At 43.3% G+C, this 14,670-nt stretch overlaps 1 protein-coding gene across 1 annotated transcript in view; it reads left to right on the forward strand.

The window, feature by feature from the left end:
- Positions 1-14,670, forward strand: part of LOC121005725 (lipopolysaccharide-binding protein-like) — a 99,597-nt gene that overhangs the window by 45,207 nt on the left and 39,720 nt on the right. The window contains exons 8-9 of the mRNA XM_040438493.1: positions 3,928-4,104; positions 6,232-6,285. Of these exons, the coding sequence (XP_040294427.1) occupies positions 3,928-4,104; positions 6,232-6,285 (231 nt within the window). The remainder of the gene's footprint in view (positions 1-3,927; positions 4,105-6,231; positions 6,286-14,670) is intronic.

Genomic DNA, 14,670 nt, shown 5'->3' on the forward strand with positions numbered 1-14,670 from the left:
AAATTGGAGTGCTGTCTGAAATAGTTTGACTCAAATTGAGTTCCAGGAGGTGGAGCCAGAAACAAACCCCTGACGAGCACCCACCCCTGCTGTGATCACCTAGGATTTTCGTATGAACATTGACTTCCGGTGCTGCCACACATTCAGGCATTTTGATGCAGTTTTTGAAGCTAAAATCAGGTGTGGATCATAACAGGGAAGAAAGTATCAACCCTTAGAGGACCCGGCGATTTTCCAATTTAGCGTTTTTGTTTTTTCTTCCTGCCTTCTCAGTAGCTATAACTTTTTTTTTTTTTTTTTTCCATTCACATAGCCATAGAAGGGATCGTTTTCTGCAGGACAACTTGTACTTTCTAACACTGCCATTTAATATTCCATATGATGTAGTGGGAAGCTGCAAAGAAAATTCCAAATGGGGTGATAGTGGTAAAAAACTAAAAAACAATTCCACCACTGTTAGGGTTTTGTATTTACAGCACTCTCTTTGCAGTAAAACTGAACTGTTACCTTAAATCTTCAAGTCATTATGATTACAGCAATATCACATTTGTATACAGTAGTTTTTATTCTGTTATAATGCTGAAAAAAACCTAGAAACTTTGTAAAAATTATAATTTTTTGTATTGCCACATTATAACCTCTAGACCCTTTTTATATTTAAAGTGTTGTCCAGCCATTTATATTGATGACCTACCATCAGGATAGGTCATCAATATCTGATCGTCGGGGGTCCGTCACCCCTGTCGATAAGCTGTTTGAAAAGGAGAGGGCACTCCATGCGAGCGCTGCTTCCTGTTTGTTCATCTCGGAAGTGGAGTGTAAGATAAGTACTTGCTCCATTCAAGTGAATAGAGCGAGTGCTTGTAATTACACTACAGCGGCGCGCAGCAAGAGACGGTACATTGTGTAATTACAAGCAAACAGCTGTCGACAGACACCCGGCACCCCCTCCGATCAGATATTGATGACCTATACCGACGATAAGTTATCAATATAAATGGCCGGACAACCCATCTAAATCTATGGAGCTGTGTGGAGGTTCATTTGTATTTTTTGTACTTTTCATTGATACCATTTTGGGGTGTGTAAGATCATTTTTTATAAAATTTTTGGGGGGAGGTCAAGTGACGAAAAAAATGACAAATTGGCTATTTTGATTTTTTTTCCCCTTATGCCCTTCTCTGTTTAAAGGGTTTCTACCACCACATTTTGACCTAATTAGCTGTCAGACACTAGCGATCTGCTAGTGTCTGCTCTACCTAACCATGCTATTGTAATCCCTTTCTCTGCAGCGGTTACCCTAAAAAACTTAGTTTTATTGGTATGCAAATGAGCCTCTAGGTGCTATGGGGGTGTCTTTTCCGCACCTAGAGGCTCCGTCCACTCACCATTTCTGCCGACCAGCGCGCTCCAGCCCGCCCCTTTCCTCTAGATTGACAGCCTACTCGCGCTTGCGCCGTGTGCTTCTGTATTCGGCACAGGCGCAGTGACTGTTGGACTGCTCCCTGCGCCGTAATCGGCGCAGGCGCAGTGAAGATGCCGGCGCAGGGAGACAGTCACTGCGCCTGTGCTGAATACAGAAGCACACGGCGCAGGCGCGAGTAGGCTGTCAATCTAGAGGAGAGCGGCGGGCTGGAGCGCGCTGGGCGGCAGAAATGGTGAGTGGACGGAGCCTCTAGGTGCTGAAAAGACGCCCCCATAGCACCTAGAGGCTCATTTGCATACCAATAAAACTAAGTTTTTTAGGGTAACCGCTGCAGAGAAAGGGATTACAATAGCATGGTTAGGTAGAGCAGACACTAGCAGATCGCTAGTGTCTGACAGCTAATTAGGTCAAAATGTGGTGGTAGAAACCCTTTAATTATAGAGCAGTTTTCAGATGCAGCAATGTCTATGATTTTTTTTTAAACTGTTTATGTGGGTTTTTTTTTAGGGAAAGGGGGGTAATTTGAACTTTTATATTTTTTATATTGTTAAAAACTTAATTTTTTTTAAATTTAGCCTAGGTGACTAGATTGCAAATTGCATTCTGTGATGGATATTTATCCATCACAGAACACAGCATTCAGTCACCTGCCACCTGCAGGCCTGTATTGGAATATACCAGTGATAGGCATCGGAGCCTCAAGCAGGCTCCAGACTATCACAGTCTAACATAACAACTTCCTCTATCTCAGCCTGGGGTCCTCCCTTGTTACAGGCAAGGGAGCATGGGGTCCTGCATTTTCACTGCTCAGATGTTGTGATCACACTGAGGGGTTAAATGATTGTGATTGGCATTCTGGCTGATCACAGACATTAGCCCAGGGCCTCTGTTTCAAGCAGCAGAAATGTGGCGGACATGGCGCCCGCTGCTCTTGCGCATGGGCACCATCCTTAACACCTTGATGACCTCTACTGTACATTTACAGCAGAAGTCATCACTTTAAAGGACATATGTCAGCAGATTTGTACCTATGAAAATGTCTGCCTGTGCGCTTGGCAGCTGAAGGCATCTGTGTTGGTGCCATGTTCATATGTGCCCGCATTGCTGAGGAAAATTAAGTTATAATACATAAAAATGAGCCTCTAGGAGCAACAGATCATTCCATTTCCTGCTATCACTCTGCCCTCTATGGGCAAGAAAGCAAATTACAGTATGTGTTAATCACTAGTACTTCATGCCAGAGTAATGCCCATGGCATTGCTTGGATGAGGAAAAGTAGTGCTGATGGTGGTAGCTCACACCAAAAAGCTGATGTCATTGCATTAATACAAATTTCTAGGTCCTAAATTTTTTTCCGAAAATATATTTTGTAAAAATAGAATGAAAAAAAAAAACCCTGCACCAATATGCTCTCTTTTAAGGGAATCTGTCACCAGTTTTCTGAGGGTAGCATTAACTGCTGACAGAGACCTTGATTGATACACATGGTCATTTACTTTTTATGTAGTCCAGTAGTTTCTTAAAAACTCTACTGAGCAGCTCCAGTGCCACATAAAAGCTGGAGTCCTGGTATTCATAAGCTGCGACCCCACCAGCCGATAATTGACAGCTTTATTCCTATACAATCAATATCTGATCAGTGGCGATCTGACATCCGGCATTCCCACTGATCAGATATTTGAAGTGACCGCGGTGCTCCATTGGACAATGCAGCCTGCTCACAGGAGGCCAATGACAGCGCAGTACATTGTACAATGGCTGTGCTTGGTATTGAGCTCAGGCCCGTTCCCTTGAATAGAACTGAGCTGTGGCCAAGCCATGTGACCGAAGAACATGACGTCACTGGTCTAGGAGGAGGTTTCAGCACCCACCGGCCTCTTCAAATAGCTGATCGGTGGGGTTGCCAGGAGTTGGACCCCCAACCGATCAGACACTGATCAATAAGAAATTCTCGGAAAATCCCTTTAAGGCTGTGTCAATGTGTTGGAGCTGCAGTGTGCCTCCAATATGTTTTTTGCCGTGGTTTTCTGAATTGCAATAAAAAATAATTAAAATCACACCCTGCCTGTGATCCAGCCATGACATAAGAACTGAGCCTAAAGGAATTGTACAGTATTTGAAAAGCATACCTTTTCCCCAAAAAACATTGCAGCTCCCAAAAACATTGCCGCTCCTCTCCACAGGTTGTTTGTGGTATTGCAGCCCAGCTCTATTCAAATTAATGGGGCTGATCTACGATACCAGGAAAAACCTACATCCATGAATAAAAAAATATGGCTGTGGTTACAATTTGGTCTTCCTGCCTATATTTTCACATGATGTAATCAGATGTGCATTTTCACATACCCTGTGCAGAATGCTTCAGATGCCAGCAAAATCATCTTAGCCTGGGTTCCCATATATATACTGTATGACCGTCCTTGATAGATGAACCGATCCCATCATTTCTTATACAATCCTATTTGCTGCCATTGAAGTTAATCATTTTATTTTATCCACAGGGAACTATACACCATTCTGGAACACAGGAGCAGCAAGAAGCTTATGTTCCCCCCATTATCCTACCTGACACCAGGCAGTCAATGATTTTGTTGGGATTGCCTGAACATTTTTTCAACACTTTAGGAAAAACATATTTCATGTCAGATATTCTAATGCTGACACTTACCGAGGAGCAGGTAAGAACAGAATATATATATAATATATATATATATAGTACCTAGTGAATGTCTCCTAATTTAATAAAGTGGTTGTTCGGGCTATAGATATCAACGACCTATCCACAGGATAAGTCATCAGTATGAGATCAGTCGGTGTCCAATATCCAACACCCCTACCAATCAGCTGTCTGGCAGTCACGGCGCCCAGGAGCGGACTGGGAACTTAAAGAAGCCCTGGAAAACAACCTAAAGTGGCCCCATGTTGTAGGTGGGCTCAAATTGACTGAAGGCGGGGCAACATAAGTAGGCAAGGACAGCAGAAGTAGGCGGGGCCAGCAATACTGTAGTGCAGCACAAAATACCGCCCCAGCAGAAAATACCACAGAGCAGCACAAAATACTGCCTCCCCAATGCAATATTCAACTGTATTGCCTTCCTTGCGGTCCAAGCCAGGTATATAAGTACCTGATCATCCTGGCATTAATTATTGATGAGAGTATCAGATCGTTAAGTACCTGGCTGGCGGCCATGAACAGGGCTCTCTGGACATCAGTACACCGGGAAATTTCTCTGTAGGGGCTATGGCCAGTCAGCCCATGGCTGCGTCAGACATTATACAGAAACAAAAAATATAAATAAATTGAGGATGCTCACCGTCTTATTGGAGCCTAGCCCACTGGCCACCCCCAGTTCCCAAAAGTGACCAAATGTCTACAAAATGGCTGGCTCACAATATTCTGCAAGTATTTTTACTAACACATATAAATAAAAAAACATTTAATCACACAATATACACATAAATCATAAATCCCCAATTGAAATAAATTAATAAGTTAACAGAACTGGTCCCTTTATAATGCGGAGCTCACGCATCAAAGTTCGAAAATAAAAAATAAATCAAAAAGTGCGGTTATTCACTTGTGTTTGAGCGTGTGGTTCAAGGTTTGGTGATTTACTTTCAAATAGTTCAGTCATCTAATGTAGACAGACAAGGTAACATCCATATCTGTTATTGCGGTCTATTCACATCAATGCGTTTTATCGCTGTTAGTGCACGCTCATGTGTTAAGATTATGCTATTAGTCACAATCGGCTTTTCAATGGTTAGAATAATCCAAATTTACAGATTATAATATATGGCCGTTAGTGTTCACATTTGTATTCAACAATGTTGCGTGTTACTCACAGCCTCCTGCAGCTTATCAGCTGACTTTCGCTCCAGTCTCTTAGCGCAAATGTCCGCTGTATCACTCACAACCTCCCGCGGATTACACACTGATTTCATTCTAATCTCGCAGCGCGGGTCTCCGCTGTATCTCTCTCGGCTGTGTCTTTCCCAGCGCATGCGTTCTGGGGTTCCCGGAACGCCGACTTCGATTGGTAATGATGTTCGTGTTCACCTTGTCTACTATATGTTCTCATACACACTGCCCCTTCACAGCCACCACCAGACGCGTTTCGGTACACATGTGTACCTTCCTCAGTGGTATAAAATTCCAAATAAAAATAAAATGCAAAACGGGGATCATTTTAAACCAATTCAAGGCTTAATTGAGGCAATTTAGTAATGCTTCTCTCCGGAGAACTCTAGAACAGGAGTAGGAGCATTACAGGAACGCCCCCTCCTGGCAGGATGCAGGACCAGCCCACTCTTCCCAAGAGGGGAGGAACAGGGTGATTAACCCTGTTCCTACCAACCTTTGTCACGTCTTCCTAGCTGGTAGTGATAACTAGGAAACAAACTGTGAATTACAATGCATAACAATAAACAATTTGCAGTACCCCTGCTCTGGGGTACTGCAAAAGCAGCCCAGGAGGGACTGGCCACAGAAAGGGGCATAGCTTTGGTGCAACAAGAGCAATAGTAATTCCCTGATTGCACCAAAGGGCTAATTTGCATATTGAGAAAAAGTTTAATAACTCAAGGACAAAACCTCAGATCAACAAAAGAAATGCAGATAACAAATTTTAGCCAGTGACTTTTGTTATCATTAGATGGAGGGGGCTCAAAAATGATAAGACATTTTGGAATAGCTGAAATAATTATTCCATTGTGATTCCTATTGCTGCTGTCACTACCAGAATTTATTTAAGGGACCTTCTATTAAGCTACTGTAAGAGATCTAATTGATTTTATTTCTGCAGTATCCGCATGCATTGTTGCTGAGAACAGGTGACTATGGCGCCATCATTCCCAAGGTAAGTAATTTCCTAGCTGTATCTCATTTCTCACCAACAAAAATCTGTCTTTACATTCGATGGTCTGTGAACTTAAAGGGGTTGTCCTACAAACAACAGTTATGAATTATCCAAAATATAGGTGATAAATGTCATCTTGGTGGGGGTCCTACCATGGGGACCCCCACTGAACGTGAGGTGACATTATTATTATCAAGGAGGCACTTAGGGGGAATTAATGCATATTAAGACCGCATTGTTACTTATTAAGGGGTACAAAAGGGCATTATTACTTTTTATGGTGCACTCAGTGGGCATTATTACCTTTAAAGGGGCACACTGGGGCATTATTTATGTGTCAGATGACAGGGGGTCTAAGGGTGGATGCAAGGAAGTGAAACCTGAAAATGTTACAAACTTAGACCTCTTGCACACGACCGTGGGGATTTTGTGGTCCACGGATGGCATTACGTATTTAGCGGAATGGAACAGCTGGCCGCTAATAGAACAGTACTATCCTTGGCCGTAATGCGGACAATAATAGGACATGTTCTATTTTTTTGCAGAACGGAAACGGACATACGGAAATGGAATGCACACAGAGTACACTGAGTAACTTCCGTTTTCTTTTGCGGATCCATTGAAGTGAATGGTTCCGCATACGGTCCGCAAAGAAAACGGAAGGAACACGGAAAGAAAATACGTTCATGTGCAAGAGGCCTCAGAAGAAGAAAGTCATGTCAGGAAGAAGTAGTCATCGTGGTCTGGGCCTGATGGAAAAGACAGGAAATATAAGTGTGTGTATACACACAATAAAGTCAATGGATACATGAATGTGTGAGAAAGAGGCCTAAAGTTAAATATAAAGGTCTTCAGATCTTGTAGTAATAGAATAATGAGCGAGCACTCATACACTTGGCAACCAGATTGACATGTGCAGAAAATATTTATTAAATCCCCATAAAATACAAGTAATAAAATTTATAAGAACAATGTAGCAATAATATACAACATTACAGTCACATATATTGTGGCAGATATGATCGACACAATATTCATATGACTCAATAGTGTCGATAAATTCAATAATATATATCACACCAAAAAAACTTCAAGTATATGCTGTTATTTGGGAAGAGGGGGTATTATCTTCTAGCGCTCTATCCCAATTTGAGAAACTGAATGTCACTGAAAATATTGTAGGTGTATTCACTGGGAGCGCAATATGTTCATAAAGTGTCCACAGGAATCCTGATAATGTGAAAAGTCTCTTATAGCATATCCTTTTAAGCTCGATATGAGCTTTGGATTGAAGAAAACTTTAAATCGATGTTTGGCTTACCGTCTAGAGTCTGCTGTCTCCCTATTGCTTCAATGGAGCTTTAAATATTTGCCGGCTTATTCAGTCGCTCCATACAGCAAGCTGGTTTAAATTTTGCCGGAGTTCCAAAGATCGCAGGAGTTGCCACTCTGTTCCGCAATTTCCTTTGGTGCAGCTTTCAACGATAAGAATAGTTAATCCTTTACTGTAGAGATTTTCTTCTGTATGGCCATACAGTATTATCGGAAGCTTTTCTATGCAGGTACATCACTTGTTTCACCATACGCGTTACGGGTAGATTCACTCTCCCTTCCTCAGTGGTCACTCTCCCTTCCTCAGTGTGATATATATTATTGAATTTATCGACACTATTGAGTCATATGAATATAGTGTCGATCATATCTACCACAATATATGTGACTGTAATGTTGTATAGTATTGCTACATTGTTCTTATAAATTTTATTACTTGTATTTTATGGGGATTTAATAAATATTTTCTGCACATGTCAATCTGGTTGCCAAGTGTAGGAGTGCTCGCTCATTATTCTATTACTACATTTGCCTTTTAAGAGAGGGTGGGGTGATTCCCTCTATATTAGCTTGCAGCACCATACCTTAACTACTTGCTAGTGAGCCACCACAACCTACCACTATTTCTTGAGATCTTGTATCTGAAACTCTAATATGATCCACTGGTATGGCCAGCAAAACTATAAGTTAAAAACCTCAATTCCTTCAGCACTTGTCAAACCAACAGAAACCATGACGTTCCTTTAGTGTCCCCCCTTTATAAGTCAGGGGGTTGGTCAGGCATGGGATTCAGCCAGTTCCCTCAGGTTCTCCAGATCCGGTTGTTAAAATTACAGTGACAGCTGGAGATGAGCGCTTCCATTCCATAGTTTAGCTCCTTAGGCTTTTTAAAAAGTTGGGTGGTATGTGTGTAGTGTATATATGGTGTATTTATGCAGGGCCGTCTTTAATATTGATTGGACCCTGGGCAAAAATTGACTTGGGCCCCCTGGATCCTGCCTTCCCACACCCTAGCATGCAATCACGCCCTCCACCACAACCCACACACAAAAAAAATCCACACATCTGGTAGAGTACAGTGAATGACTGTAAATACTTCCAGTTCTGAAGACTCCAGCGGCTCAGGATTAGTGCTCTGGGCAGCTGGGCTCAGGCTGGAAGCGGGCACCGCTCTGCAGGAAGGAGACCGGGGCTCGGCTCACCCTAGTGTTACAGTGCACCCCAGCACCCCACAGTATGCAGTATAGCACCCTATAGTATACAGCAACCCACAGTATGCAGTATAGCACCCTATAGTATACAGCACCCCACAGTATACAGTAGAGCAGTATAGCCCTCCACAATATACAGCTCCCCACAGTATACAGTAAAGCAGTATAGCACCCCACAGTATACAGCACCCCAACAGTATACAGCACCCCACAGTATACAGTAGAGCAGTATAGCACTCCACAATATACAGCTCCCTACAGTATACAGCACCTCACAGTATACAGTATACAGCACCCCAAACTATACAGAAACAGCACCTCACAGTATACAGCACCCCACAGTATACAGCACCCCAGGTATACAGTAAAGCAGTATAGCACCCCACAGTATACAGCACCTCACAGTATACAGTAGAGCAGTATAGCACACCACAGTATACAGCACCCCATAGTATACAGTAGAGCAGTATAACACCCAGTATACAGCACACCGCAGTATACAGCACCCCATAGTATACAGTAGAGCAGTATAGCACTCCACAATATACAGCCCCCACAGTATACAGCACCCCATAGTATACAGTAGAGCAGTATAACACCCAGTATACAGCACCCCACAGTATAGAGCACCCCATAGTATACAGTAGAGCAGTATAGCACCCCACAATATACAGCCCCCCACAGTATACAGCCCCCCATAGTATACAGTAGAGCAGTATAACACCCAGTATACAGCACCCCACAGTATAGAGCACCCAATAGTATACAGTAGAGCAGTATAACACCCCACAGTATACAGCACCCCACAGTATACAGCCCCCCACAGTATACAGCACCCCACAGTATACAGTAGCTTACAGTATATTAGTATAACAGCCCCTGTCACCTTTTCCTGATGTAATCTTCACAAAAAAAGCTCCACAAGTCTGGCAAACTTCTCCTGCAGCAACACTCCTGGTAGACAGGATCTTTTATGACATCATAGCCATGTGACCAGTAATATTGCTAGGTTACTGGTCACATGGTGATGATGTCATCTAAGGTCCTTAAGAGAATCACAGGTCTCATAGTTCGCTGCCTGGAGTGTCGGCAGGCAGGCATGGCATGGCAGCACCCCCCTGTGTAGCTGACAGCCTGACACCCGGGGCAGTGGCCAGCAGGGCTCAAGAGGGAGCTACCTTGGGCCTCCCCAGGAGCAACTAGGCCCGTGGCAAGTGCCCCTTTTGCCCCTTGTTAAAGACGGCCCTGTATTTATGTGTATGTGTGTTGCAAGGGCGTTGCAAGGGTCTGAAGACATCCGGGGCATGAGCCCACGTGAAGCCACGCCCCCACCCCATGAAGCCACGCCCTCATCGCCACCGGGGGGGGGGGGGTGGAGGGCCTTCACTGTAGTTATTAATCCCTTTTAGCAGTCCCCCCTTCAGTGAATGGAATTGTAACAGAAAACTGCAGCACTCTCCAGCCTTGGTCTTTACAAACTTTATTCACCAATTCAATGCGACGTTTCGATCTGTGTGATCTTTCTCAAGCAATTTAACAATGTGAAATAAAACCGGATACATATACCCTACTAAGCCGGTCACATGACCCAATCAATTATGTTAATAAACAATTTACAAAAAATGTGAGTACCGCCCCTTTCCGTGTTCACCCTATTATAGGATTAGCTTGACATGTTATTCTCAATCATCCTATATTGTGCATAAATAAAAAAATATATATATGACTCTATCCACTTACTGCGATGCATAATGTAGACCTGGGGAAAGCACCACTCAGGTGGACCAAACTCCATTAAAATGTACGGCCCATTGCCTCGCTTCTCTCGGCGTTCCTCTATGTCTAATGCGCCTGCGTGTTTCCTCCATTACATCAGCCATATGCGTCTGCATAGTACGCTCCACCGGTGCCATGGAAACCGGACGCCTCCCATCCACATCACCACTAGCGCAAAGCGCGCATGCGCGCCCAACATACGTAGTGATAGGATCCGGCGTCGGGCCTCCCGTCATCATGCAGCGTCCTTACAGCTGGTGTCATGGTAACCATATGTACAGTCCTCTTCTAAACGAAACCTATGGTAAAGGCTTCTATATATTTATATATATTCCACCCATTGTCAGGAGCAAATCAGTCTGTGATCATTGGTACAAAGGGTTGTTTGAACTTAGATGTTCAAGAATAAAACTTTGAAAAAGAAGACCGTAAATTGCTAAATGTACTAGGTGTCCACTACTCGTCCACATTTTAGGATTAGAGTACCTAGTCAGATTAAATTGAGTTTAGCCTCATGATAAATACACTCATATTCACAGGGCGGCACTTTCCAGCCCAGATCATAAGGGGTAAATACCACCTCTGTTCTAGAGTGGACCAGTGCCCTCCCCCATCAAGCAATTGTGATGATCACAATGGTGACATGTCTCCCTCTATTATGGGGTCGACGTGTACATCCTTGGACCACCCCATTCAATTCTAGGAGGGTGTACCCTCCAACCAAGAGGGACGTCCTTCCTTGGTATAAAACACCTCTTGCCTGTCCTGTCAGGTGGTAAGTATCACCATCTCCGGGTATACCTCTATAAACCCAACATTCCCAGGTCATCTCATTCAATTCAACCCCTTCCACTATGAACATTTAGACCATATGGCTGCTCAATAAAGGCTATGTATCTCAAATGCCCATAAGTGGAGCAAGCAATGGAAACCATATATTACAATCCAATGTTTCATGAACAGACCCAAGATCCCCCCCCCCCCCCCCCGTGGGGTGAACATGCAAATAAACCCAAAACATTATTATACAAAATTGGCTACCATTCAATTGTTTATGTTCAGTCTCCTTCAGTGAATGGGGGACTGCTGAAAGGGGTTAATAACTACAGTGAAGGGCCTAGCCATCTGGGCAACCCCACAGATCATCCTAACCTATGGTGAGCTTAATTTACAATTAAAATAGCAAAAATGATGAGGGGCACTCCAAATTCGGGAAAAGACAAACAGCGCTATACAAATATCTCAAATATTTAATATGGTGGACCAGTTAATACAGTGTCAACAATAAAATCATATATGCAATAAAACGGTGTCTCAGATAAATCTGGACATTGGATGAATGTAGTCCCAATGTAACCTCTAATAATAATTAATGATAATTGCAAGGGATGACGGTAATATATGGATGTCAGTCCTTGTCTGTAGCCCAGCGGTGGGCTCCAATAGAGCCAGATGGAAAGACAAACTGTTTCAACCTCTTGCCGGCAATGCTGTATCAGTACTCTATAATGTCCCAACCAGCTAGGATATGTCCCGCTTCCCCAGCAGGATAATCAGGTAGTAGTAGTAGTAGTGGAGGATATACCTTACCCCACTCCGTCACACGCTGGATACTCAGCTCGATTCTCCTGCCGTTCTTAGCCAACGCGGCGTCCCACGTGGTATGGAGTCTCCAACGTGACGTCTCACGTGACTCCCCGGCTTCACAGCGGTATGATGTTAAACACTCCCTGCGATCCTGGATTTTGTATTCCTGCGCCCCCACTTAGAGGATCAAGCACAGTCCAAGGTGACTTAGATAGTCCATAAAGGAGCAATAATCGCAGACATAGACGAATCCCGTGGATAGATCCTAGCAAGTGGGAAAAGGCTCACTGTCCCAACAGAACCAGACGCGTTTCAGGGTATACACCCCTTCCTCAGTGGTGGTAACAGTGAGCACTTAGTAATCTTTTATACCTCTCCAGGGGCAAAGTGTGGGTGGGACTGGGCTAATTGAAACCATGGAAAGCTCGATCCGGAATACTGTTCTCATTATGATCCACATTCTAACCTAATAGGAATAGACTTAGGAAAAAACTTCAATTGCGCTTTACATATTGCTATAGGCACTTCAATACTTGGGTCAAATATTCATCAAACTAAAATCAATATCAATATATGACTGTCAATCACAATCTTCATATACGAATGTATGTAAAACATATAAAAAATATCTAAATATATATAAAAAACATAAAAACATAAAAAACGCATAAAAAACGCATATGCAGTGTGAATGCGTTTTAACTGCGTTTTTGATGCGTTTTCCATTACAATTATCCAGATAGCACCTGGGAGGTATGAATATCGAGTTTAGAGTTGGCACACACCAAATGTCATCCGCAATACCAGAATTAGACTCAGAATGATAGGGGAGGAGAGCCAGGCAGGGAGGAAGGAACAGAGTGCTGATAAACAGCCAGACTCTGATCCTGCGTCACCACCTGGCTCGCCCCCCCCCCCCCCCCCATACTTCAGAGAAATCCAAATAACTCTAATTCGGCATTGAGGCCCCTTGGAATAAGGGATTCAAACTCAAAGATACGACGAGACTCCTGTCTAGACATGGAGGCTACATGATTCCCACCTCTCCAAGGTCTCTTAACCCTTTCCAATGCAATAAATATGAGGGAGGAAGGATCACAGTTGTGCACTTAGAGAGAGAGTGTAACATGTATCCCTTCCTAATATTAGCCACATGTTCTGCCACCCTCTTTCTTCTCTTAGTCCTTCCCTATGTATTGCTTTCGACAGTCACACTGCAACAAATAAATCACATCCGTCGAGTCACAGGTCAGGCACTCTTTGATGTCTAACCTAAAAACGTTCTGGGTAGAGGTGACACTCGTTGTTTTCCTTGCGAAATTCGTAGATCTACAGTTGCCACACCGACTACATCTGTGAAAACCCCCAGTTGTTAACCAATTCCGACCGCCATGTAGGCCCTTCCTATCACCTTTCAGTGTGGGTGCCACCTTAGCTGACAAATTGACCACTCTAGTATAAGTGATCTTAGTGAAAGAGGATACTATAGTCTTATCATCAAGAAGAAGATGCCAATATTTTCTGATGATTCTCTCTACCTGTCGATGTTGCGAGTGGTAGGGTAGAATCATCCTTATGACTTCTTCCTGTTGAGAAGCACATTTTGGGATAAAAAAATCTTCCCTATTCATATCTCTTACTTTTTCCAGGGCTCTCTCTATGGTCTGTACTGGATATTCTCTATCTACAAACTGTTGGCTGTTGAGTCCTTGCTTCTTCCTCAAATTGTGGTTGATCAGTACAATTACGTTTAAGCCGCCTGAATTGGCTAACCGGTATGTTCAATAACCATCTCGGCAGATGGACACTTGAAAGATGTATGAAGCTATTTTCAGCTACCTCCTTAACATAAGTGCTACACTTGATCCTGCATCCCTCTATCTCAATATTGATATCCAGGAACTCCACTCCCCTATCATTGACATTAGGGGTGAACACCAGATTTCTCTGGTTGTTATTAATTTCTACCAGGAAGTCATCTAGGGTCTCCTTTGTGTCTTTCCATACGAACAGGATGCCGTCTATATACCGCCACCACAAAACCAGATGCGCCCCCAGCCTTGGCCGTATGGTCTTGGATTCCCACTGTGCCAGAAATAAATTGGCATAACTGGGGGCGAATCTGGTGCCCATGGCAGTGCCGGTAAGCTGCACATAAAAATCCTGCTCATATGCAAAATAATTATGTTAAAGGATGTAATCCACTGCCTCCAAAAGGCAGTTGGTCATTTCTCAATGTATTGTTGGTCTGAAATTTTTTCTTTAGGGCATCTAAACCCAATTGGTGCTCAATCACTGTATAGAGGGAACTAACATCAAGTGTGCCCAACAACCAACCCTCTTTCCACTCCAGAGATTCCAGAAGTTTAATAATGTCAGTAGTATCCTTGATATAGGAAGCAGTATTCTTGACCAAGGGCTGTAACCACCGGTCAATATACTGGGATAGATTCAATGAAATCGAATCAATCCCTGACAC

This window comes from Bufo bufo, chromosome 6 (assembly GCF_905171765.1).
Source record: "Bufo bufo chromosome 6, aBufBuf1.1, whole genome shotgun sequence".
Lineage (NCBI taxonomy): Eukaryota > Metazoa > Chordata > Amphibia > Anura > Bufonidae > Bufo > Bufo bufo.